This window comes from Acomys russatus, chromosome 32 (genome assembly GCF_903995435.1).
Source record: "Acomys russatus chromosome 32, mAcoRus1.1, whole genome shotgun sequence".
Lineage (NCBI taxonomy): Eukaryota > Metazoa > Chordata > Mammalia > Rodentia > Muridae > Acomys > Acomys russatus.
This window is the reverse complement of record NC_067168.1, coordinates 33234339-33261961: the sequence shown is the minus strand read 5'-3', so window position 1 is coordinate 33261961 and position 27623 is coordinate 33234339. Positions and strand designations below refer to the sequence as shown.

At 44.0% G+C, this 27623-nt stretch overlaps 1 protein-coding gene across 1 annotated transcript in view; it reads left to right on the top strand.

Annotated features, from left to right (window-relative positions):
* Positions 1-204: 204 nt before the first annotated feature.
* The window catches only part of Rad54l2 (RAD54 like 2), an 88946-nt gene continuing 61527 nt past the window's right edge, over positions 205-27623 (top strand). The window contains 2 exon segments of the mRNA XM_051139977.1: positions 205-429; positions 27303-27493. Of these exon segments, the coding sequence (XP_050995934.1) occupies positions 27355-27493 (139 nt within the window). The 5' untranslated portion in view covers positions 205-429; positions 27303-27354.

Below are 27623 nucleotides of genomic sequence, written 5' to 3'. Positions count from 1 at the left end.
CAATTCCACTCAGCTTCTTGCTTTTTTTTTTCTTTTGCGCCTCACTTATTCCTGAAAAGGTCCTTTGTAGTAAATACACCTTAATCAGGCAAGAGTCGCCGCTTAGTGTCTTTTCGCTGGGAAAGAACAGGGCTCACAGCGGAACTTTGCTGCGGGTGGCTTGTGTTCCCGTCCGGGTAGCCGGGTGAGCGGGCCAGGAGGGGGAAGCTTTCTGGCGCGGACCGCGAGCGGAGGCTGAGAGCGCCGCCGCCGGAGAAGACCGACCCTCAGCCAGAGCCAGCCCGCGGTGCCCGGGCCTGGCTGGCTGCTTCCCGCCTCAGCCACTGCTCCGGCTTTAGCAGCCGTAGATACCGTCCAGGCGAGTCCAGCGGAACGCAAGGTCCTACGGCCCAGCCCGGTCCGGTGCGGCCGGGATCCGTGGCACGGGAGGTGAGAGCCTCTGCGGTCCCCTTACTCCTTGCCGGGGCCGCTGGGACCCGCAACAATAGGGACGCGGCCAGAGTCCCCGGCGTGCAGCAGCCTGGGGCAGCAAGCTGCTCCTGCCGCCTTGGGCCTTGGGCGAGCTGGATCTGACCTGGGAAACTCCAGTGGCTGGGAGCTTGGAGGGGGTCTTGGCATCCACCCGGGGCTTCAGTGGCTTGCTTTTGGGGATTTCGTAGTCAAGGAAGGCAGTCGTTAATTACCGTGACTTAACTACAGTGGCCGCACGCTCTTGATGCATACCGGCACCCTAGAAGCTGACCATACCGTAGCGTGGTTTTGAGGGAGAGGGGTTTTGAGGGAGAGGGGTTGTGGCTCGAAATTTCAGGGGCCTCTGTGGCTTGGTCTCTAAAGCGCAGAGGGGTGCGCCTCCTTACCCGTTGGCAGGTCTTAGAATTTGTTAGGGAGGGCTCAGTCGTGGGAAGAAGAGGCATGGAAGAGTTTAGCTTCTCTGAGGTAACTGGTGACTAGTTCCTGGAAAGGCACGAGTTTAGTTGGGCACAAAAGAGTTTTCAGCGAAGAGCTAGATGGATCCTTCACGGCTAAGATGTATCCGAGTTAAGAGTGGTTCTCAGGTAGGAAACTTGTCACAGGAGTTGCCTTGGGCTAGGAAGAGGCGGATCCCGAGTTGTGAGGTGGGGAGGGAGGGAGAAGATGGCCGGCAGCTGCTGGGGTCGAAGACTTGGCATTCTGTGGGCCTGTGGTGGCAGTCCGGGAGTAGAACAAGAGCACTTTGCAGAGTGGGCTTCCTGAGAGAGAAATGACCTCTTACTGCGGGGGAGTGTGTGACTCAGATCTGTTTGATTACTGCTCTTGCTGGCGGATGTGGCTGACTGTATTGGTGACCGGATTTTGAGGCTGGAATGGGTACTTGGGGCGGGGGGCGTGCTTAATGAATTTGTTCCAGAGGAGAGGACAGCATAGACCTTTCCTTCTTACTCCAAAGTCAGAGTGTGGTGGCTCTCGCCAGCAGTCTCGAGTCAGTGGCATTTGAATCCAAAGCTTTTCTCTGTTCATTTGCTCACCCCCTTTCCCTCTTTTTGAATTGTGACTCACACTTTGTTTTTTAGCACCGTGGCTATTGTTTGTAATGATACACAAACTTAGACCCCATAATATGTTGTAATTTTTGTAGCTTTCAGTACAATTCGTACAAATCCAAACTAACTTAAAAGGCTTCACAATTTTTTTTCTGTATATTTTAATATATGTAACTATAGAGAAAGGATGTGTAAAAAAAAATCTACCATTTCTTCTGCTCAAGCTCTTTAGATCTCTAAATCCGTGAAATTTCCTTATCTCTTTTTGCCATGAAGTGATTATATTGAACCTAGTAAATGCTTGTCATTATTTCAGCATCTTTGCTACCTCTCACAGGACCTTATCTTTACTGTACATGCTGTCTGTCTTAAGTGCTTTTGATCTGTACATTGTGTTTCCGTGTTACAGTCTATGTCATTGAGCGGCACGTGCGGAAACTCCAGCTCTGCGTCTATTATAGCTGTGCAGCAGAGCTTTGTTTTTGTTTTTTGGATTTCGAGACAGGGTTTCTCTGTGTAGCCTTGGCTGTCCAGGACTTGGTTTGTAGACCAGGCTGGCCTCGAACTCAGAGAACTCAGGGAGCTGCCTCCTGAGTGTTGGCATCAAAGGCCTGTGCCACCATGCCCAGGGCAACAGAGCTTTGCAAGCACTATGCAGGCAAAAGTCGGTGTGTTGTTTCTATATATTAAAGGGAAAGCATATGAATAAAGTCATATCAGGACTAGTGCACCATCTGAATTTATTTAGAGTGTATAGGATGTATTGCCTAGTTGCAGGTTAGAATTAATTGTCAAGTGAGAAGTGAAGTACTTCTTTGTGTACCTGAACTGATAGTTCTAATTATAGAACTATACTTTTTTTCTTTAAATTTAAGAGGGCTGGAGAAATGGCTCAGAGGTTAAGAGCACTGTCTGCTTTTCCAGAGGTCCTGAGTTCAACTTCCAGTAACTACATGGTGACTCACAACCATCTATAATGTGATCTGATGCCCTCTTCTGGTGTGCAGAAGACAGTGTACTCATACATAAAATAAATAAGTAAATCTTTTAAGAAATTTAAGAATAATTTCTATTGCCAGGCCATGGTGGTTCACACCTTTAATCTCAGCACTCCGGAGGCAGAGGCAGATAGATCTGTGTAAGTTTGAGTCCAGTGTGGTCTACAAAGTGAGTTCCAGGTCAGCCAGGGCTGTTACACAGAGAAACCCTGTCTTAAAAAAGAAAAGATTTAGCATGGTGTGGTGGCACACACCTTTAATCCCAGCACTCGGGGAGGCAGAGGCAGGTGGATTCTGTGAGTTCAAGGCCAGCCTGGTCTACAAAGTGAGTCTAGGACAGCCAAGGCTACACAGAGAAACCCTGTCTTGAACCCCCCAAATTACTATTATTATGTTAATTATACATATATGTGGGTATGTACATATATGTATGTATGTGAGGGTGTGTGGAGGCTAGAGATGTTGGTCTTCCAGGAGCTACAGTTGGCAGCAGTTATAAATGGTGAAGTAGGTGCTGGGAGTCAAGCTCAGGTCCTATACTAGAGCAGTACTTTGAACTGCTGAGCAATCTATCCAGCTTGGAGTTCTTTTTAAAACTCCTTTTTCTTTTTTGTTTTTTTTTTGAGACAGGGTTTCTCTACGTAACAGCTCTGGCTGTTCTGGAACTTGCTCTGTTGTCCAGGTCGGCCTCAAACTCATTTGTGTTTGAGACAGGTCTTACTATGTTACCCTGGTTGGCCTTGAACTTACCATTCCCTGCTTTAGCCTTCCAAATTCTGGCATTACATATATCCACCACTAAACTGACATTTCTTGCCTGTGACCCTAGGTGAGTTGTGTGTATGTGTGTGTACATGTGCATGTATATACATGTTCATGTGTGTATGTGGAGGCAAGAGCTCAACCTTGGGTGTCCTTCCTTAGGTTCCGCTCACCTTGTTTTTTGAGATAAGGTCTCACCAGGCAGTGGTAATGAGAAGCTTTGGTCCCAACACTCGGGAGGCAGAGGCAGGGGGATCTCTGTAAGTTCGAGGCCAGCCTGGTCCACAGAGGGAGTTCCAGGACAGCCAGAGCTACACAGAGAAAACAAAACAAAACAAAAAAACAAACAAGAGTCTGTGGAGATGGCTCATTGGTTAAAAACACTGGCTGCTCTTCCAGAGGACCCAGGTTCAATTCCCAGCATCTACATGGCTCCTCAGAGCTGTGTGTAATCCTGGTACAAGTGGATATGGTATCCTCACACAGACATTAATGTGGGGAGACACCAGTGCACATAAAATTAAAATAAAAAACAAAACCCAAAACAACAAAATGAAGGAAATAGTTACAGAGGCCAGGCTGTGGTGGTGCATGCCTTTGGTCCCAGCATTCAGGATGCAGAGGCAGGTGGATCTCTTGAATTCAAGACCAGCCTGTTCTACAGACCAAGTTCTAGGACAGCCAGTGCTACACAGAGAAACCCTGTCTCAAAAAACAAAAACAAAAATAAAAAAACCTAACAAGAGTTACAGAGACAGGGCCTTTCACTGACCTTGAACTTCCTTACGTAGGGTAAATTGGATTGCTAGTAAGCTTTAAGGGTCCATTTCTTTTCTGCCTTGCCAGCTCTGGGATTACAGTCACATGACACCATAACCTAGGCTTTATATGTGGTTCTGGTAATAAAACCCAGGCCCTCATGTTTGTACATCAGTCACTTTACCAGCTTAGTTGTCTCTCTCGCTCCTTGTGTAAGCTCTTTACCTCTCTAACTACTAGGTTACAGTGCGGAAAGGAGATGAGGATATAAGTGCTTTAGAGATGCTCAGTGCTGTTAGTAAAAGTTAGCATGAAACTGGGGTGGAGTGGCAAACACCTTCAATTGCAACACTGGGGAGGCAGAGGCAGGCAGAGTTTGAGGCCAGCCTGGTGGAGTTCCATGACTGACAAGGCTACACAAGAGAGACCCCATCTCAGCCAGGTGTGGTGGCGCACGCCTTTAATCCCAGCACTTGGGAGGCAGACAGATTGCTGTGAGTTCGAGGCCAGCCTGGTCTACAAAGTGTGTCCAGGACAGCCAAGGCTACACAGAGAAACCCTTTCTGAAACAACAAAACAAAAATAAATAAATAAAAAATAAAAGAGAGAGATCCCATCTCAAAAGACAAACAAACAGCACGTAAGCATGTATTACTATATAAGGGCTGCTACTGTAGCGCCTCCTCCTCGTCCTCCTTTTCTTGAGGCAGGTTCACACTATAGACTAGCTTTGAACTTGTAGCATTTGGCTTGCATCAGTGCTTGCTTCTTGAATGCTCAATTGCAGGTGTGACCCACTGCTCCTGGACTCAGGAGCTGCTAGTCTAAGTAATCGTAGTAAATGTAGCTAGGTGTTGTGTAGGAATGAGGGACTCGGTTACCTGGTCTGTTGTGGAAGGCAAGCTGTCCAGTGTGCATCTGCTGGTCCTCCGGTGGGAGAGATTGTTGACCTAATAAGTAGGAGCGCACCCTGTAACGGTCATTATATGGCATGCATTGTCCGCTGTCCCCCTCTCCCCGAAAATTTCTATGGAGAAGCCAGAAGGGAACTGCTTGGCATGTCCTTGTTTGGGAACAGGGAATATTCCCATGGACAGAACGCATCTCTGGCTGTCTCTAATTGACTTCAGGGAACCTGACTTTGGTCTTCTTGTGTGGAAGGCCTCAGATGCTTGAGAGATTTGTCATCTAATTGGGGCTCCTTTGTTTTTGTTTTGTTTTGTTTTGAGACGGAGTCTCTGTTTAGCCATGGCTGTCCTGGACTCACTTTGTAGACCGGCCTGGCCTTGAGCTCACAGAGATCCGCCTGCCTCTGCCTCCCGAGTGCTGGGATTAAAGGCTAGACTCTGTTAGGCATTTTTTAATGGGCCAAAGGTTACAGTCTTTGTTAGAGAATTATCTGTGTGTGTGTGTGTGTGTACATTATACATACACACATATATATATTTGTTTGTCTGTCTGTCTGTCTGTCTGTCTGTCTGTCTGTCTTTTGGGACAGTCTCTCTGTGTAGCCCTGGCTGTGCCTGGAATTCAGAGATCTGCCTGCCTCTGCCTTCCAAGTGGTGGAATTAGAGGTGGCACCACCATCGCCTAGCTCAGTTTTCCCTCTTTATTTTTTCTGAAAAGAAAACAAAATTCCACTAATACTCAAGGAGAAAATTAAGGAGTGATCAGAGTGATTTGAAATAAGTGACCCCTAAGTCCATTGCAATCTTACCTTAGTGGAATCTTGATTTTAGAGTAGTCTTCACTTCCAGTTAAGACTGAATAATGTTTTCCTGGCCTGGAAATACCATGAGTATCTGATATGTCTCTGATTCAACATTTTATAAAGATCTTTTGGCCTGGCCTCTCATATCTTTTAGTTTCTCTTCTACTGTAATTACCCTGATACTTGAGGCCAAGTTATAAAGTTATAAATGGTTTTGAGACTGACTGATAGTCTTTTTAGGTCTAACTGAACTCATTGTCACCACATTCAGGAAATAATAGTGTTTGACCAAACTTTGTTGGGGAATTTGAGTTCAGTGATTATGAAGCTATTTATAACAGGCCTCTGCTTGGTCTAATATTGTACAAATGATGAAATGTTTTAAGATACAGTGAGCTCTGTGAATACATGCTTCATTTTAGTGTGTGGCTAACTTGAAGGCTTGAGCTAAGGATTCACACATCTCCTCTACTTCCATGTACTCCCAACTTGCTGAGGTACTGAACTAAGGTTCTGTGCATGCTAGGACAAATGTTCTGCCATTGAGTTTCATCTCCAGACCTATTTTTGTTTTCATTTGTTAATTTTTTCTACTACCATCTGCTCTTAATGAAAGCTTCCTGTGGATGGCTCTCTCTCCTTTGTATGCACTGCAGGGCCTTCTTTAGCAATCACACTGAACTGTTCAGTTTTGAAAGTTTTGTATGTTTTCCATGACTAGATGTCAAGCTATTTAAGGATAGGACTTAAAAATTTTTTTTTTTTTGGCTGGGCAGAGGTGGAGCACGCCTTTAATCCCAGCTCTGGGGAGGCAGAGGCAGGCGGATCTCTGTGAGTTTGAGGACAGCCAGGGCTAAACAGAGAAACCCTGTCTTTTTGTTGTTGTTTTTTTTGTTTTGTTTTGTTTTTCGAGACGGTCTCTCTGTGTAGCCTTGGCTGTCTTGGACTCTCTTTGTAGACCAGGCTGGCTGCGAACTCACAGTGATCCACCTACCTCTGCCTCACTGAGAGCTGGGATTAAAGGCATGCACCACCACACCCAGCTGGAAACCCTGTCTTGAAAAAAAGAAACCCAGTCTTGAAAAACCAAGAAAAAAAATTATGTATATGTGTGTATATTTGTAAATATGTATGTGTACTGCATGTACACCTGGTATCCTCAGGCTAGACAAGGGTATTAGATCCTCTGAAACTGTAGTTAACAGGTGGTTATGAGCCACCTGATGTGGGTACTGGGAATCAAACCTGAGTCCTCTGAGGGAGCATCAGGCAGTTTTAACCTCTATAGCCCTAGGACAGGATTTATATACGTTTTTCTCTTTTAAAAACATTAAAGCCGGGCGTAGTGGCGCAGGCCTTTAATCCCAGCACTCAGGAGGCAGAGGCAGGTAGGCAGGCAGCTGTGAGTTCGAGGACAGCCAAGGCTACACAGAGAAACCCTGTCTTGAAAAGCAAATAAATAAAAATAAAAAATAAAAACATTTATTAGCTGGGTGTGACAGCACACATACTTTTAATCCCAGCACTCATTTAAGGAATAATAGCAGAAGTGGACCCAGGCTACCAGAGACTGTCTTAAAATGACTGTCATAGCTATTTTCCACAGTGCTGGGGTAAAATACTCTGACAAAAGTAACTTAATGAAGGAAGGACTTATTTGAGCTCACAATTCTAGGATACAGTCCTGGTAACAAGAACTTTCAGCAACTGTTTACATTGCTTCCCTGGCAGGAATCAGAAAACAACGAATGGGCCAGGCTTGGAGGTGCACCTCTTTAAATCCCAGCACTCGGGAGGCAGAGGCAGGTGGATCTCTGTGAGTGTGAGGCCAGCCTGGTCTACAAAGTGAGTCCAGGATGGCCAAGGCTACACAGAGAAACCCTGTCTCGAAAAACCAAAACAAACAAGCAAACAAAACCAAAACATACATTTATGTGTTTACTTACCCTGTGTGTGCCTGTGTGCATGCACACATGTGGAGATCAGTGAAGAACTTGGAGGACTTTGAGATTGACTTCTCTCGTCTTTCCAGGGCTGGGATTACAGATGAGTGTTGCAACACCCAATTTTGTTATCTTTACATCCCAGGACCTAACCATTATGGGCACAGAGTAGCTACTTGGTAAACGTCTGCTGAATGAGCAGTTAAGTGACCTCTGCCTATGAGAGATCTGAAGTCATTTGGTGAGCTAGTGGTGATGAAGGGCCTGAGTGCAGTTGAATGTGACGCACCGTGATGCTGAAGCAATGCCTCTGCTCCTGGGTTCTAGATTGCTAAAGGCATTGCCTTACTTTGCTGTGGAAAGTGTTAATTCCAGATCTAATTTAATGCAAGGTCTTGCGGAGTAGCCCAGGCTGGATTTGAGTTTGCAGTCCTCCTGCCTCAGCTTTCCAAGTGCTGGGAATCCTGGCATGTGCTACCAATCCTGAGTGTGTTCCTGGGTTTGAGCCTGGGGACTGTTCTTGCTCCTTTTGGATCTTACGTTTCTAAGATAGCAAATGTGGCAGTTCCTCACTGGTGTTGTCTGTGTCTTCCATGGCTGTTTATTGCTCGAGGCATTTTGCACTCATGCGTAAAATGTGACTAGTTTGTATCCGTAGGTCCAGACAACTGCTGCCAAGCTGGGAATAAGCTCAACAGTAGGATGCTGTGACTTCTGCTAGCTCCGCTGAGCCTTTTGGAGGCCTGAATAGACTCATCGCCACTATACTCAGGACCTAGGATTATTTTACTAAGCTTTATTTGGGGATTTGAAATCAATGGCTTTGAAACTATTTGTTCCAGTTTCTACTCGGCCCAATAGTGAAACTGATAGTTCTTTCCCACGATCCTTTGGGTTCTGGTTTGTTTACCTAGAAGGAACAGAAGTATGTTTTGCCTCTACTCTCTTGATTATTAAGAAATAAAACAGAGCCGGGCGTGGTGGCCCACACCTTTAATCCCAGCACTCAGGAGGCAGAGGCAGGCAGATTGTTGTGAGTTGAGGCCAGCCTGTTCTACAAAGGGAGTACAGAATGGCCAAGATAACAGAGAAACCCTGCCTTGAAAAACCAAAAAGGAAAGCCGGGCGTGGTGGCGCACGCCTTTAATCCCAGCACTCGGGAGGCAGAGGCAGGCGGATCGCTGTGAGTTCGAGGCCAGCCTGGTCTACAAAGCGAGTCCAGGATGGCCAAGGCTACATAGAGAAACCCTGTCTCGAAAAACCAAAAAAAAAAAAAGAAAAACCAAAAAGGGGCTGGAGAGAGATGGCCAAGAGGTTAGGAACACTGTTTGCTCTTCCAGAGGTCCTGAGTTCAATTCCTATCAACCACATGGTGGCTTACAACCATCTATAATGTGATCTAACACCCTCTTCTGGCCTGCAGGAGCACGTGCAGATAGAGTACTCACACAAAATAAACAAATCCTTAAAAAAAAAAAAAGAAATAAAAACATAGCTGGGTATGGTGATGCATGCCTTTACTCCCAGCCCTCAGGAGGCAGAGGCAGGTGGATCACTGTGAGTTCGAGGCCAGCCTGATTTACAAAGGGAGTCCTGGACAGCCAAGGCTACACAGAGAAACCCTGTCTGGAAAAACAAAAACAAAAACCAACCAACCAACAAACAAAAAAACATTTATCTTTATCTATAGCTATCTTCCTGCTACCTACCATGTGCAAGCACACATATGACATGGCACATGTGTGGTGATGAGAGGACAACTCAAATGACTTAATGTTCTACGGTTACCATGTTCCACCACATGTTCTAGGAATCAAACTCAAGTCGTCAGGCTTAGCAGTAGGAACTTTAACAGCTGAGACCCATCTAAGTAATGTTCTTTCTTTCTCTTTTGTTTTGGTTTTCTCTGTGTAGCCTTGGCTGTCCTGCAACTTACTCTGTAGACCAGGCTGGCCAGGAACTCTTAGAGATCCACCTGCCTCTGCCTTCCGAGTGCTGGCATTAAAGGCGTGTACCACCACATCCGGCACTATACCCAATTTTTTTTTTTTTCGAGACAGGGTTTCTTTGTGTAGCCTTGCCTGTCCTGGGCTCTTTGTCGACCAGGCTGGCCTCAATCTTACAGAGATCCGCCTGCCTCTGCCTCTGTCTCCTGAGTGTTGGGATTAAAGGTGTGTGCCACCACCGCCTAGCCCATACCCAAATCTTATGGTCAGGAGGTTTCAGAGGCATCCTCACAGGGGGAGGGAGAGAAGGAGAGGGAAGAGCGAGAAAGGGGGTTTATTGGAATGTCTTAATGTGATCCAGCTGGTCAACAATAGATGTCTACCAACAGAAAGTCCACAGATCCAGGAGTTGTTCAGTCCGCAAGGCTGGATGTCTCAACTGCTCTTCAGTTTAGGCCGGAATCCCCAAGAAGTAGGCTTTAACGCCAGCGAAGGAATGGACTTGCCCGGGAGAGCAAGCATACAGAGAGAGCAAGCTTCCTTATTTCGTGTCCTTTTTATAGACTGCCAGCAGAAGGGGTGGCCAGATTAAAAATGGATTTTCCCACTTCAAAAGATGAGGTTTAGTGGGGGTCTTCTTTGTTTTTGTTTTTTGAGACAGGGTTTCTCTGTGTAGCCTTGATTGACCTGGACTCACTTTATAGACCAGGCTGCCCTTGAACTCACAGAGATCCGAGTGCCTCTGCCTCCTGAATGCTGGATTACAGGCGTGCGCCACCACGTCCGGCTTAATAGGGGTCTTCTTATGTCAAATGATTTAATTAAAGAAATATCTCTCTCAAGTGTGCCTGGCTTCTTGGATTTTAATTAATTCCAGATTTAGTCAAGTTGACTACCAAGAATGGCCACCACACATGGTGAGCATCCTAAAACATGAATATTGAGATGGCAATTACAGTATTTTTCTCTCTCCCTGAATCTTTCCTTCAAAAAATTATTTTGGATTTTTGAGAAAAGGCTTTGCTCTGTAATCAAGGATACTGCAAATTCTCCTGTCTCAGCCTCTCAGGTGTTGGGGCTGTAGGCACATGCCACCATATGCTTGTTTCCATTTCAGAGATAAGGAAATAAGTATAAGAAGAATTAGTCACTTGTGAAATATCATTGAGTTCTGGCTGATATAAGAAAATGGCATCAGTTAGGTAAACACATTTAGTCTTACGTTCTGGAGGGTGGGCTGTCCACAGTGGGAGCGCTGGATGATTTGGTCCCTGGTGATCACTTTCACTCTGGCCTGCAAGTGAGACCTCTGTGCTATACCTTCGTGTGCTAGATCTCTCTCAGTGTTTCTTCTTAAGCACCACTTCCATTTAATGGAGGCTTGTACTGTTGTGATAGGATTACCTCCCAGATGTCCCATCTCCATACATTTAAAGGTATTAAAAATTCAGTGTAAGGGCTGGAGAGATGGCTCAGAGGTTAAGAGCACTTTCTGCCCATCCAGAGGACCCAAGTTCAATTCCCAGCACCCACATGGCAGCTCACAACTGTGTATAACACCAGTTCCAGAGAATCTGACACTGTCACACAGACATATAAGCAGAAAACACCAATGTACGTGTAAAAAAAATGAATAATGTGGAGCCGGGCGTGGTGGCGCACGCCTTTAATCCCAGCGCTCGGGAGGCAGAGGCAGGGGGATCGCGGTAAGTTTGAGGCCAGCCTGGGCTACAAAGTTAGTCCAGGACAGCAAAAAAAAAAAAAAAAAAAAAAAAAAAAAAGGAAAACCATGAGGGATGAGGGTTGGACTGGAGAGATGGCTCAGCAGTAAGAGTGCTTCCTACTCTTGCAGAAGAAGACCTGGGTTCAGTTTCTTAGCACCTGTTTTTTTGTTTTGTTTTGTTTTGTTTTGGTTTTGGTTTTTCAAGACAAGGTTTCACAGCTCTGGCTGGCTGTCCTGGAACTCACTCTGTAGTCCAGGCTGGCCTTGAACTCATAGAGATCCACCTGCCTCTGCCTCCCAAGTGCTGGGATTAAAGGTGTGTGCCGTCATGCCTGGCTCAGTTCCTAGTACCTGTATCAGGTGGTCCACAACCTCCTGTAACTCCAATTCCAGAGAATCTGATGCCCTCTGATGTCTTAAGGCACCTGCATGCAGGAGGTACATATAAATTCATGTAGCCACCTACACATACACATAAATAAATAAAATTATATAAAACTTTGAGGGTTGAGGGACACAAAAGCACTCTAAACATACCATCCATTATTAGTAGGAAGGGAATCTATGTTTTCAGTGAGCCCTGGATTCTGACTCACTTAGGAACCCCAGCTCTAAGTGTTGTCATTCTCTGCTGCAGTTCCAGTGACTCTCCTATACATACATATTGCATTTGACCCTTTTGAGCATACTCGCCTTGCCGATGCCTTTCTTGAAAGCATTCCCTGGTCTCCTGCTCTCCTTCCCTTTGTGACTTTCTGTGTAGAGTTGTATTCTTCACTCCTCCTGGGTTAGCTCACCCCTGACTGTCCTCTTTTCACCATACGTCATCCCACTGCCAGAATATAGTGAGGACACCCAAATCTCTGACCCAAGTTTAGTTTTTGGTTGCTTTTTTGTTATTTCAGTGTTAGCAATATTGTTACCAGCATGTAGTCCAAGTTGGAAGCCAGGGTCACATACAAAAGCTTGGGTTTTGGAATTGCAAGTGTGTCAGAATTACATTCTACTGTTCCCTACCTGTGTCTATTTGAGTAAGTCACTTAATCTCTTTTAAGCTATAGATTGCTTTTCTGTGGAGTGATAACAGTATTACTTCTATTCTGGTATTGTGAAGAGTCAGTGGAAGAATATAAGAGACTTGACAATTTGTTTAATATTATGGAACCCTTGCTCTGTGCCAGGAACATGGATGCTGGGACTGCCCTCCTGCTCCACTGGGTTCACTGGCCATTGAGGTCGTATGGTTCTGCTCCCTTAGTCTCTGCTGCTCTTTTTGCCTTTCTTTTCATTGCCGTTATTGTAGTTCAAGGCCCCATCACGGTGCTCAGATGGCCACAGCAGCTTTCTACATAATTTCCCTGCCTTCACACAGCCACCAGAGTTTTTTGTTTTTTCCTTTAAATTGAAAATTCATATGAAGCAATTGCCTGTGTGAGAGCCTTCTGAAACAACTGGGCTGGGGAAGGATTTTGTGTGTGCAGCTATGGAGGCTGCGTAAGAGCTCAGTAGCATAGGTGTTAGATCTGCCAGAGCCACAGACAGCAAAGTGGTGCTCAGTGCTGGGTATTTGCCAATCCTTGTTTAAGACGAAGCTTAGGTCCTTAGCAAGTACCCAGGACTTGTAGGGTCAGAGTGTTTGGTGGTGCCCCCAGTTCTCCATGTGTCTCTGCTATCATGAGCAGTGCTTTTGTACATGCCAGCACTACTAGTCCCTCCCTTTGTCAGAGCACTGAATGGTCTGAGTATATATCTTACATAAATGGAATTGTCAAATATGTGGCTTTTGTTTGTTTGTTTGGTTTTTTTTTTTTTGAGACAGGGTCTCTGTTAGCCTTGGCGATCCTGTACTCACTTTGTAGACCAGGCTGGCCTCAAACTCACAGTGATCCTGCCTCTGCCTCCTGTGTTTGTTTTTTGAGACAGGGCTTCACTCTGTAAAGCTAAGCTGTCCTGGATATTCCCTTATGTAGCCTTGACTGGCCTTGATTTTGTGACAGTGTTCCTGTCTCAGTCTGTTGAGTGCTAGGGTCACAGGCGTGGGCCACCATGTTGCCTGGCACTTCATTCTTTCTATTCCTGAACAATGCTTTATTTTCTGTAGATACTCTGTTTTATTTGTCTGTCCCATTAGTTGATAGAAGAACCTTAGTATTTCCTGTTACTGCTGTTCTTGTGCTGTAGCGTGTGCTTTCATAGCTGCATCAGTTAACTGGGCCATCATTCTGTGACCAGGATCCACTCAACTGTACATTTTTAGTGTTAATAATTGTTAGTTAATAATAGATTTTTTTTTTTTTTTTAACTTTTTCAAGACAGGATTTCTTTGTGTAACCTTGGCTATCCTGGACTCGCTTTGTAGACCAGACTGGCCTCAAACACACAGCGATCCACCTGCCTTTGCTTCCTGAGGGCTGGGATTAAAGGTGTGCACCACCATGCCCAGCCCTTGTGTATTCTTTAAAGACAGGTTCTAGTGTAGCCGAGGCTGGCCTCCAACTCACTATGTAGCTTTGTCTGGCCTTAAACTCCCAATTTTCTTGTCTCTTCTTCCCAAGTGCTGGGATTGCAGGTAAATATAATACATTCTTGAGCACTGACTGGAGAAATTGTTTAAGTGGCTAGATGGTAATGTGGGTTGGTTGTCTATAGGAAAATAAAAGAATAGTTGAGGGCTATAGAGAATTATTGACTCATATATAAAAAATATTGACTTACTAGAATTGATGAAGGGAAGAATCAATAGGAAGAGCTTTCAGACTGGAAAGTTTATAAAATTGCTATATTGATCCAAGCAGCAAACAACAAAAGTGGTTTAATTTCTGAATATTAATTTTTTGGAATTGTTTTCTCTTTATGTGTCTACAGGAATACTTACATAAAGCTATATTGTACTAGTGTGGACAATTCAGAAGCTTTTCAAGATTGACTTTAACCTGGTGACTATAACCCCAGTACTGCATCGACTAAGCACTGCTTCTCTAATAGAGGACCAGTGAACCTTGGCTGGCATATGCCAGCTGTAGTTGGTCACTGCATGTGGACATGCACAGTAGAGGCAGGCACAGCCTCAGAAATAGGATGCTGCTAAAGACAGAGTCCAGTTAGATTTTAGCCAAGGAGGATGTGTTCACTGATGACTTGATTTCATAAGTAAAGCGTACCTGCATAAAGATAAAATGTTGATTTTCATATAGTTATGTCATTTGCTTACCATTTATTTATTTATTTATTTTGGTTTTTGAGACAGGGTTTCTCTGCTTAGTATTGGCTGTCCTGGAACTCACTCTGTAGACTAGCTTGGCTTTGAACTCAGAGATCCACCTGCCCCTGTCTCCAGAGTGATGGGATTAAAGGCATGTGCCACCTCACCTGGCTAAAATATATATATATATTTTATTTATTTGGTTTTTCGAGACAGGGTTTACCTGCGTAGCCTTGGCTGTTCTGGACTTGCTTTGTAGACCAGGCTGGCCTCGAACATAGCGATCCACCTGCCTCTGCCTCCCGAGTGCTGGGTTTAAAGGCCTGCGCCACCACGCCTAAAATATTTTTTAGTTGAAAAAAATTTCATGTGGCTTCTCCTCTCCAGACTCGTAGATTTTTTTCCACCTCCCCACTCATCCAACTCCACATGATTTCTTTTTTTTTTCTCTAGAAAACAGAGGCAGGTGGATGGATCTCTGTTAGTTTGAGGCCACCCAGGTCTATAAAAGAGTCTAGGACAGCTAGGGCTAGGGCTACACAGAGAAACCCTGTTTGGAGGGAGTGGGGTGGGAAGAAAGAAACTGTTTGTTCAAACAGTTGAACAAACAAAAACCCAAATCAGAGAAAAATATATATGTATAAATACACACACATACACACACAAAAATACAAATGATTGCAGAGCACATAAACAAAGCCTATAAAAACACAAAATGTTTTGCTTTGTTTTTTGAGACAGGGTTTCATTATTTACCCCTGACTAGCTTGAAATTAGCTATGTAGACCAGATAGGCTTTAAACTCACAAAGATCAATCTACCTCTGCCTCCCAATGCCTGGATTAAATGCACCATTTAAAACTAATTATGTACATCACTCTGCCTGGTTTTTTTCTTTCTTTCTTATTTTAGATTAAAATTCTATGAGTATATGTGCTTCTGGTGCCCTTGGAGGCTAGGTGTGTGCTGTCATGTGGGTGCTGGGAACCAAACTTGGGATCCTCAGCCAGTTCTCTTAACCACTGAGAACTCCTATAGTTTGTTTGTTTGTAACCATCTTTCCAACTCCTATATAGTTTGTTTGTTTTGCTTGTTTGTTGGCTTTTTTTAGTAAAAGGAAGAAGAAGGTAATTTATTCACTATGGACACACTAGGAAGATGGACAAAGAAATCTAATGACCCTTCTCCCCCTTTTTGAGATTGGACCTCTCTCTCTGTAGTCCTGGGGTGTAGGTGACAGCTCTGAACTCTTTATTTATTCAAATGGCTAGTTTTCTTTAATCTTTTTTTAGAATTTTTTTTTTACTATTTTATTATTATTTTTTAAACATTTTATGTGGATTGGTAGTTTGCCTGCATATATGTCTGTGTGAGTGTGTCTGGTTCTGGAGTTACAGGCAGTTGCGAGCTACCATGTGGATGCTGGGATTTAATCTCGGGTGCTCTTAACCGCTGAGCCATCTCTCCAGCCCAAGGGCTAGTTTTCTGTTATCATCGTGTCTCTCTCTATTTTCCTAGTGCTAGGATTGATGTCATCTAACAAAAGAATAAAGAAGATAATAGTAACTTTTTTTAGATAATAGTAATTTTTTAAAGGTAAAACTACCAACCAGAGATAAAAATGACTTACATTTTGGATGTATTTTATTCATGTCCTTCCCCTATTCGTATATAAGTACTTGTTTATTTAAGTCGGGTTCTAAATATTAATTATTTTATGCCAAACCTCTTATACATTATGTTCTAAAAATAGTCTTGAAACCTTAAAATTTACACTATTGGGTTTTTTGTTTTGTTTTGTTTTGTTTTGTTTTTTGGTTTTTCAAGACAGGGTTTCTCTGTGTAGCCTTGGCCATCCTGGACTCACTTTGTAGACCAGGCTGGCCTCGAACTCACAGCAATCCGCCTGCCTCTGCCTCCCGAGTGCTGGGATTAAAGGCGTGCACCACCACGCCTGGCTACACTATTGTATTTTGTATAGTCAGATAACACTTTTCCTAATTAGTTCAATGCCTGTTTTGGCACTGCGATCCATTTTAGATGTTGGTAGTTTTCATTATGTGCCTCACCAGGTTTGTCCTGCCTGCTTAGGTTAAGATGAGGTAGGAGTCACAGATTAGCCTAATTGAATGTGTCAGTCCAGATTTCTTTCCTTTTTATTCTTTAGTTAAAAGAATATGTGGGTACATGCCCACAATACACATGTCACAATTCAGGCATAAAGATGAAAAACTTTATGGAGTTGGTTCTCTTCTTTAATCTTTACACAGATTCCTGGCACCAGGGAATCAAACTCAGGTTGCCAGGTCGGCAGCTACCTTTACTGGCTGAACCATCGTGGTGGTTAGTATCAAATGTCAACTTGACCTGGGAGAAGGCTCTCTGGGTATTCTTGTAGGGAATTAGCTTGGTTGTGTTTACTGAGCAGGCAAGGTATGCCAACTGTGGCTGTCACCATTCCTAAGGCAGGGGATCCGGAAAGGGACCTGAGCTCTAGGTGCATGCATTCATGCAGTCAGTCCTTGTTTTTCTTTTTCATTTTTGGTTTTTCAAGACAGGGTTTCTCTGTGTAGTCTTGGCTGTCCTGGACTCGCTTTGGACCTGCCTGGCCTCACATTCACAGAGATCCATCTGCCTCTGCCTCCCTGAGTGCTGGGATGAAAGGCGTGCGCCATCTCACCCAGCTAGGATGCCTAGATTTTACTTGCTACAAAATGGTAAGGTCCAGAAGCTGGGGAAATAGTTCATTTGGTAAAGTACTTGCCATACAAGCATGAGGCTATTAATTAGATTCTCAGAATCCTTGTTAAAAAGTTGGGTATGGTGGCATTCTTTTGTAATGTGTTGGGGAGGTGGCAACAATTGGATCCTTCAATGGCCAGCCTTTCCTTGCTGAGCCATTTTGCTGGTCACTATCCCAGGTGACACCACTGTTAGTTATCACCATTGATTTAGCTGGTCCTTTTGTTCAGTCCTAGTGTATGCATGCTGTGATGAGCCATTTCTCTTGTTCTACTCTTCACTCTCCAACTCTTTTGTCTCTTATAATTGTTGCTAATTGTTGTAGATTGACATATCAAACACCGTTGAGTCAGGAAGTAGCTTCAGGGCACTCTTTGTGTTGTTGATGTTTTGTTTGAGACACCGTGTAGCCTAGGCTGCCCATCCTTCTGCTTCAGCATCCTACATACTTGAATTATATGCTCGTGCCATCACTCCCAACCAGATGTCCCAAATATGTTGGGCTGGGGGTTGAGTGTCGCTTTGAAGGGCAGGCATTGTACCCAGGAGCCACCTCTCCCTTTATTTTAAAGATAGAGTCTTGTTATGTAGTGTAGGCTGACTCTAAACTTGATCCCCCTGCCTCAGCATCAGCAGATGTGTACCTCCATCACCTGCCAGATGATGTTTTAAACCATACTAGGATGAATGTGCATCTTTGGGTACCTAGGGGACCAGATGAGGATGTGAGTATATTCAGGCAAGTGTTAGTGTGAGAGGGAAAAGGATGAATTATAAATTCCCGAGTGGGGCAAAAGTATTGTTTTATTTTTATATTATAATTAGATGTGATATGGTATTTATTAAAATGATGCTAGCTGTGTTAGTGGCGCTAAGTGACATTTTTGCTGATTGTTTCTGCTTTGGAGACACAGATTCTTTGCTCCTTGTTCTACATCTGCGTTTTCATCTCTGAAACATTTATCTGTACCTACCTCCCAGTGCCTGGCACAGCATTTTATACAAAAAGGGCTTATGCTTTGGACTGAATCAATCAGTAGCTACTCTCTCTTTCCTTTTAATTGTTCTTTCTCCAGAATAACTGTCACTTACTTAACCCTCCATCCTTCTGTTTCTTTTTGTATGTATGTGTTGCATGTGTTCATGTGTGTTAATATATATTAGGCTGACATTGGGTGCTTCCCTCAATTGTTTTTTTATCTTAGTTGTTGAGACAGAGTTTCTCATTGAAACTGGAGCCTGACAATTTGGCTAGATTGGCTGCCAGTCAATCTCTGGGGATTCACCTGTCTCCACCTCCTCAGTGCTGGTTACAGGTGTGTGCTGCTGCACCTGGGGTTTTATGTGCCTGCTAGGGATCAAATTTAGGTCTTTGGTGCTTGTGTGACATGTACTTTACTGACTGGTCTGCTGCAGTTTCCTCTTTTTGAAATGTTTCTTTGACAATTTTATACACCTATATGATGTATTTTGATCATATTCACCCCCTTACTCTCTGTTCTCCCTCCCAGTTCCCTGGTTTTCATTTTGTTTTGTTTTGTTTTGTGACCCACAGGGTTTGGGTTGCTTACACGAGCACTGGGTAAGGCTTGTTTACTGGAGCACAGGCAACTCACTAGTGGTTACACCACTGAAGAAATGACTTTCCCTTTCCCAGCAGCCATTAGATGCCTGCCAGTAGCTCTGCAAGGAGGGGCTCATGAGCCTCTTCCTTATCCCTGAGGGTGGTAAGCCCCATCTTGCGTAGGTGACCACAGCTGCTATGAAGTCATGAGTGCAACAGTCACCTTGTCTCAGAAGGCAGCATTTCACGGCATTCCTCTCCAGAGAAGTGTGTGAATTGATGTCTGTTTCCTCCTCTGATGTCTCCGAGTTTTGGAGAGAGTGGCAGAGATGTCTTACTTAGGGCTGAGCATTCAACAGTCTTTTTCTTGCACATTGACCAAGTGTTGCCTCTGTATTAAGTGATGCTCACTGCAAAGCCTAAGAGCAGCACCTTTTTATGGCTATAAATAGTAGCTGGGTGGTGGTGGTGGTGCTCACCTGTAATCTCAGCACTCCAGAGGCAGAGGCAGGTGGAGCTCTTTGAGTTCAAGGCCAGCCTGGTCTACAAAGCAAGTCCAGGACAGCCAAGGCTACACAGAGAAACCCTGTCTCAGAAAATCAAAAGAAAGAAAGAAACAAACATTGAGGAAGGCGGATTGACAACATGTCCGTTTATTAAAAAACTGTAGTAGATTACCTTTACAATGCCCCCAGCCATGGTTCCTACCTCACCCCACCCTCAGGGAAGGGGCTCAATCATTAGATTTTTGATGAGGTGTACAGTACCAAGCTTTTTAGTTTTTATTTTCTGAGACAGAATCAAGAGGTAGCGCAGGCTAGCTTTGAACTGTTGCTAAGATGACCCAGAATTTTACCTTTCTCCCAAGTGTGGGATTAATACCCAGTTTCACCTAGTGCTGAGGATTGAACCCACAACCTTGTTTGTGTTAGGCAAGCACTTTGCCTATTCAGGTACATTTCCAGCCTCACCTACCAGATCCCCTTTTCTTTAAAATATTTCCTCAAGTTACCATTTCAGCTTTTGCTCTTTTTTCCTACAACTGTGATAATGTCTTTTGTGAATTATTTTGAACATCATACTTCTTATTTGGCCCAATCAGGTTTGGCCTTATCTCTCTGTTCTCTAAGTGAAGAGAGGCAGGATTCACATGACTTTTTATGCGGTTACATACAAAACCTATGTTTTTATCTTTGATAACTATCCTCCCTCCCTCTCCCTCCCTCCCTCCAGGGTTTCATTATGTAGCCCTAACCATTCTGGAACTCACTTTGTAGATTGGACTCACAGGGGTCCACCTGCATCCCATCTCCTGAGCACTGTGGTTCAAGGTGTACTCCACAACACCTGGCAATAAATGGCTCCTTTATTTTTTATTTATTTATTATTTTTTTATTTTTTTAAGAGACAGGGTTTCTCTGTGTAGCCTTGACTGTCCTGGACTCACTTTATAGACCAGGCTGGCCTTGAACTCACAATGATCCACCTGCCTCTGCCTCCCAAATGCCTGGATTAAAGGTGTGTGCCACCACCACCCAGCTTATAACTGTCCCCTTTAAAAGATTTTTAAAATTGCATTATTTATTTATTGTGTGTATACACAAGTGTATATATATGCTTGCTCACGCAGGCTGGGAAACAGCTTGTGGAGTTATCTCTTCCTACGATGTGAAGCCCAGGGCTCAGAGTTGTTTGTTGGTTTTAACAGTAGGTGCCTTTATCCACCAAGCTATCTCAGCAGACCCGCGCCTCTCAAAACTGAGTTTTCCTGCAGCTCTTTTTACTTCCGATACTTACTGAGTAGGTTTTGTCTGTCCTGCAATACTTTTAGAGAAGTTACAGGGTCAAGTGTGAAAGAATAGCTGTCTCTATTCTATTAGACAAAGTCTCCATTTTCTTTCAAACACCTTATGGATGATAGTCAGTGCTGCGTTTCTTCAGTATTATGTCTGTTGTTAGACCAGAGATAGGCACATTGGATAGCTTTATGTAATTCTGATTGTATGTTGCCTAATGCGGGGATGAGGGAGGGAGGAGAAAGAATAAGTTAAGTATATGATTGACTCCAAGGCAAAGGAGAGCATGGATTAGAATAAACTTAGCCGTAAGTCATGGTGACATTTGTAATCTAGGTAAATTACGTAAGTCTCCTTAGGAGATTCCTCAGATCTGGGTCACATCTATACAAGGAGGAAAGGAAGTTGAATCCAATTTCTGCCTGCTTGTGGGATGCCATTTATTTATGCTGCTGATCATGCCTGGAGCCTTTCAGAGACAGCTCAAATGAGACTCTTGTCTAAGCCCTGCTGGGCTCAGGGGAGGAGAAATAGAGCCACCTCTTAGCCAGAGGATACCTGTCCATGTGTGGGAACACTAGGAAGAATTAATTAACCTTTATAACCCTCAAGTCCTCAAAGTCGGAAAAGGAAGGAAGTGTGTCTAGTTGTTATCCTTAAGTAAGTATCCCTTAAGTAAGGCAGATTTATGCTTGTTACAGAGTTTAAACCTTTGGAAAACTAGGAACAGAAAAAGGTTTTCCTCCTTGCTGCCTTTATTTTCACATTTTTATTAATTTATTATTTGAGACAGGGTCTTGCTGGCCTGCAGCTTCCTGAATAGTGGTCACTTGTCTCAGCCTCCTGAGTGCTGAGACTACAGTTGTGAGCCATTACGTTCAAGATTCTTTGAGAAATTGTTTTGCCTGTGGTGGGATACTTAGTAATTTTAGCACTTGGGGCACCGAGGCAGGAAGATTGCCCATTTGAGATCAGTCTGGGCTACATAGTGAGAAACTGCCTCAAAAAAAAAAAAAAAAAAAAAAAAAAAAAAAAAAAAAGCAAGGTGAGCCAGGCATGGTGGCACACACCTTTAATCCCAGCCCTTGGCAGGCAGAGGCAGGTGGATTGCTGTGAGTTCAAGGCCAGCCTGGTCTACAAAGCCAGTCCAGGACAGCCAAGCCTACATAGAGAAACCATGCCTCTGAAACAACAACAACAGATGATTTGTTTTTACTATTAAATTCTCCTATTACTTGTTTCTTGAGTTTGTTTGTTTTTTAAAGACAAGGTTTCTTTGCGTAGTCCTGGCTGTATTGGAACTAGCTGTGTAGACCAGGCTGGTCTGGAACTCGGAGATCTGCCTGCCTCTGCCTCTCTGAGTGCTGGGATTAAAAGCATGTACCACCACACCCCACGCTTTGTTTTGTTTTGAGACAAGGTCTCACTATGTAGCCTTGGCTGGCTTGGAACTTACTATATAGACCAGGCTGAACTGAACTCAGAAACCCACCTGGCTCTGCTTCTAGAGCTGAAGATATGCATCCACACTGGGTTATGTGAGGATTTTCAGAGTATAGGGTTCTGTCTTCTCAACCCCCGCTGTCATGCCTCTCTCTGCTGCTTTTTCCCTGTGGCCAGGATTCTGTGGAGAATGAGTATATTCTTGACTGATCTCTCCTCTGGTATTCCAGAGTTTTATGCATTAAAAATGCTCCCAACTCATAAATAACACGGTAAGTGAAAAGTTACTTTTCTAGAACAAACAAACAAAAACTAGAAGAGCTTAATTATATTACACTTTTGGAAGTGTCTGGCCAAATAGCTGAACTCTTAGTTCTTAGTGCTTTGTTGTTGGCGTTTTGCATTGTTGAAATATAGGCTGTACAGAAACAAACGTGGAAGGAAGAGTCTTTTAATAGACCTTTAAGATAACTGTGTGTATTGTTTGATACTTTGGCACAGTTCCGACAAATAGTGTGTGTTTGTTTGTTCATGGTTTTTAGAGATGGGGTTTTTCTGTGTAGCCTTCGCTGTCCTGGAACTCACTCTGTAGACCAAGCTGGCCTTGAACTCAACAGAGATCTGCCTGCCTCTACCTCCCAAGTGCTGAGATTAAAGGCATGACACCTCCCCCCCAATAGTGTTTCTTAAAAGTTAGCTGCAGTATGGAATTTGAACATTTGTCAAGAACTTTCTGTATGCAATGGTGTTATTTGCACTTTGAATGACTTTGCAAACTGTGGTTTGACTTTGTGGCTGACTCAAAGGGGCTCAGAATCCTTTGGATCACCCTCTGAGAACTGCTGTTTTAGAACCAGGAAGCTATCTTGAAGACTGACTTAGGTCCATCTTTCTCCTGTGCTGAAATATGAAGGGTGGCTGAAGCTGAAGGAGAACTGACCTGAAGTCATGCAGCTGGTTATCCTCAGAGCTGTGGCGACTGGCATTCAGGACTTTGTAAACACACCTCTAGTGTTTCTGTTGTGTGTGGTGCCAATCCCATGGGTCTTGCCTACTATATTGCCTTCAGAGAGTTAGTTGTCTACCATGGCCCTGCTACTGGGAGTCTTCCCCCCCGCCCCCAGACGAGGTTTCTCTGTGTAGCCTTGACTGTCCTAGACTCGCTCTGTAGACCAGGCTGGCCTCGAACTCATAGCGATCCGCCTGCCTCTGCCTCCCGAGTGCTGGGATTAAAGGCGTGCGCCACCACGCCCGGTGAGATTTTTTTCTACAGTGCTTTAAATTAGGGTTTTATTCTGTATCTGAGGCTGTTTTCTCACTGGAATGAAACTCACTAAGCTGGCTAGGCTGGCTAGAGAGGCCCAGGATCTGTCTGTTGGCCTCCCCAGCACTAGGAGTACTACCACCATGTGTGGCTATGTTTGTTGGTTTGTTTAAAATCAAGGATTCCAGGAATCAAACTCAGGCACTTATGCTTGCAATAAAAGCATTATTTACTGACTGAACTATTTCTCACTTAGCTGTTTGTGACCTTTTTGAAAGTCAGCAAGAGTACCTATTAAGTAGTTGGTGTGGTTCTAAAGAGCTGAGAATACTGTTCATTGTGTCATTTCTAACATTTATTGGCCTGTGGAAGAATGAGTAAATGAAAAATTTGGTATTCTCTGAGAATTCAGTCACTTTCTATTCTATTCATCTAGTGGTCTGGGTGCCATTTTTACTTTTAAAAAACCCACACAAGGTAATTGTACAAAGTTATGGGGCATTGTGATAATTTAATACATTGCAATGTGTAATGATCAAATAAGGGAGTTAGCCTTTCCCCATCTTTTAAAATTATTCTTCCTTTGTGTTGGGAGCCTTTGAAATGAGGGTGATAATGACAGTGATGACACAGGGTCTTGCCATGCAGCCTTTGCTGGCCTGGAGCTTATGCAGACCAGGCTGGTGTCTCATGTCTTCTTATCATATGTAGTAGATGGATATTTAACCAATGCTGGCTTCTCTTAGGAGTTTGAGGGCTGAAGTTTTGTTTTGTTTCTTGTGTAGCTCTGGTTGTCCTGGTCCTCACAGAGGTCCACTTGCCTTTGCCTGAGTGCTGCGATTAAAGGTGTAGGCTACCCATGAGAAGAAGCCCAAGAGAGAAGTGATGAAGAAATGGTAGAACCGCCCCAAGGTGTCCCTTACCCAGAAAAAGATCGGGCTGCTCAAAAAAAGGGCAAGCTCCCTCAGAGCTCAGGAGTGGGCTGCTGAGAGCCAAAGCAATTTTCTATGAAGAGTTTTTTTTCCCCAAAAAGATAATAAACTTATTGGCCAAGAAGCTATTTCTGTGTTAAGCTATTAATTATGAAACTGTAGAAAATAGCATGAAATTATGAAAGCAAAGCAGTGGATAAATTTATATATACTTTGCTTCCTTTTTTTTTTTTTTGGTGAGAGAGTGGGGTGCGGGAGGTGTTTTACTGTGTATCCTTGGCTGGCCTGCCTCTGCTGGGATTAAGGACAAGTATCACCACACCTGGCTGAGAATTTTTTCATCCCACAAAACAACAAGCTTAGTTTTTTCCAGAAAAACCATTTTATGTGGGTTCTGGCAAAGGTCATGACTGTTTGTTGGGCTTCTAGTCTTTCCTGGGATGGGCTATCCTTCAGATTGCCGGGTCTGGTGAGCAGCAGACATAGTTCTTCCAGCCATTCATCACAGCCAGAGGATTAGTGGGAAGAAAGCACCTCAAAGTCAAGCTCGAAAGTAAACAACTGGTGCTAATTCATGGCTTTAAGATGTGAGAATGACAGTCAAGTTCAGTTTTAAATTTGAGTAGAAAGGGCAAGGCGTTTTCTATGTTTCATTTTATGCAGATGTTGAACAGTATATGCCAGACCTGAATATACATAGGGAAATAACTTGAAATGGTCAAATATTAAACCTTGCATATCAGGTTTACATGAGAAAGTATGGGGTGATGCATATATGCCTCTTAGGGAATAGCCCTTCATCCCACAAGAAGCAAAACTGTCTTCCATGGTTTAGTCCAGTCTTAATGGCCTGTGTCAGCTGAGCATGTGTGGGTTTTGATCACCTCTAGCCTTAAAGTGGTACTGCTCTGTGGTACTGTAGCTTCACATGCCAGGTAAACAGTTACTGCTTTCAGCTTAAAATGTCTGTAGGCTGGATGATACTAAGATGAACCTATTGGGTCTTCAGATAATGAGAGTTCACCTAGTTTTAGTCATACTGGTAACTGCATGTTAATGTGAGACACATGCTGAAGCTAGAGGCCACCTGACAATTTCTGAAGTTAAAGTGTATAAGTATAATACAGTAAAACATGCTAACAACTCAATTTTCTTTCTTTCTTTTTAAAAAAAGGTTTATTTATTGTATTTCTTGTATATGAGTGCTTTATCTGCAGAAGAGGGCATCATATCACATTATAGATGGTTGTGAGCCACCATGTGGTTCCTGGGAATTGAACTCAGGACCTTTGGAAGAGCAGGCTGTCCCTTAACCAGTGAGCCATTTCTCCAGTCCCCACAACCCAGTTTTCTAATAAAGGAGTCATTTAAATTAAAAAAAAAAAAAAAAAAAAGTTGTGGCTTACCATACCTAGACTTTTTGTTTTTGGGTGGAGGACTGAGGTTTTGAAGCAGCTAGTGTTGACTAAGGGCATATAGAAGCCAATTCCTTGTTACTGTAATTGTTACTCTATTGCTGTAAATCTCATTTCCAAGAATGACAGGCATCTAGGTACCTAAAGACACTTTTTTTTTGTTTGTTTGTTTTTTGAGGCAGGGTTTCTCTGTGTAGCCTTGGCTGTCCTGGACTTACTTTGTAGACCAAGCTGGTCTCGAACTCACAGTGATCTACCTGCCTCTGCCTCTCGAGTCTAAAGGCACTTATTAATTAGAAATTTTCTGGGGCTGGAGATTTGGCTCAGTGGTTAAGAGCACTGCCTGCTCTTCCAAAGGTCCTGAGTTCAATTCCCAGCAACCACATGGTGGCTCACAACCATCTACAGTGAGGTCTGGTGCCCTCTTCTGGTGGGCAGGCATACATGAAGGTGAAACACTATACTTAAATAAATAAATCTTTAAAAAGAAAGAAAGACAATTTCTCTAAAGACAGCTGTGGTGGTTTATACTTATAATCCTTGGACTTGAGGGTGAAGATAAAGTTGTGGGACTGAGAAGGGATGAAGAAAAAGAGGAGGAGATAGTTGTGGTATATAGTGTATGTGACATACCAGACTGGCAGGTGAGGCAGGGACCATGGACAAATGAATACCCACAAGTCTAAAGGTAATTCCCATTTACATGCCTGCCCTGGAGGCTCATTGTGGGGTCAAGGAGGTAGCTGTGTGAAGCCTGTGTGGGCACAGGTGTGGGGGAGGAGGAAGGGGGACGCTTTGCGAAGCTTTTTGGAAGATGTGGTTGGAACTAGACCAAGATGTAGAGAAGAACCTAAAAACAGAAATGGCTACTGATGCCTTCATACAAGGCTTCCTACAAGCCTGGGCAGAGCGACAGTATGGTAAACAGTCAACTTCTCACTAAGTCCGGATCTTGATTCAGTTGACTAGAGAGCGAGCTGTCTACTGTGTGATGTCCTGTGGCTGTATCCTGCCCTATTCCACACAGGACTCGTTTCTTACCTTCCCTTGACTCAGGGCTTGGCCTCTGATGCTCACTCTGCCTGAAATGCACACTTCAGGTGTCTGCATGGCTTCCTTGTGTCCTCTGGTCTGCTTAGTGAAGATTTCCTTGACACTCAGTGTAAGGTAGCAGCCGCCCTGGCATGTACCAGCCCTCACCCTCCCAATATTCTTTTCTTCCTGCTCTACCCAGAATAGTGCCTGGGAGTATAAATACTTGTATGTGTATGTGTAGGTGAGCAAGTATGGGCACGAGAGATGGTTTTCAGGAAACTGGAAGGAATGGACAACTGTGAATTCTCAAACACCCAGTTTTAATTTTGTTGCTGTTGCTTTTTTTGTAAAGCAGCCCCTGAAATGCTTGAGCTGGGCAAACTCAACAAAATGTGTCTCAAGGCAGCGTTCTCACAGAGAAGACTGAGACTTGTGTTTGGGTAGTTTGCCTTACTTTAGAAAGCTCTAGGGATTCACCTTCAGTATCTTTTTCTTGGGAAGGTTTGTGAAACCTTGGTGATCCTGATGCCCTTTGACCTCCTCTTAGGACCCTACAGTGGACATGAGTCGGTAATGCCCACTGAGGACTTCTGGGAGCCATGTCAGACGAATCCGCCTCAGGGAGCGATCCAGACCTGGACCCGGACGTGGAGCTGGAGGATGCGGAAGAGGAGGAGGAGGAGGAGGAGGTGGCAGTGGAGGAGCATGACAGGGATGACGAGGAAGGCCTGCTGGATGGTAAGTACCTCTACTGTGAACAGATTGCTGTATCCGTCCTTTGTGGAATTTTTACTGGAGAACATGGGATTTCTAGTTGTTTTTTCGGGAGCGGGGGGCGGTTGGGTTTGGGGGTGTTGAGACACAGGGT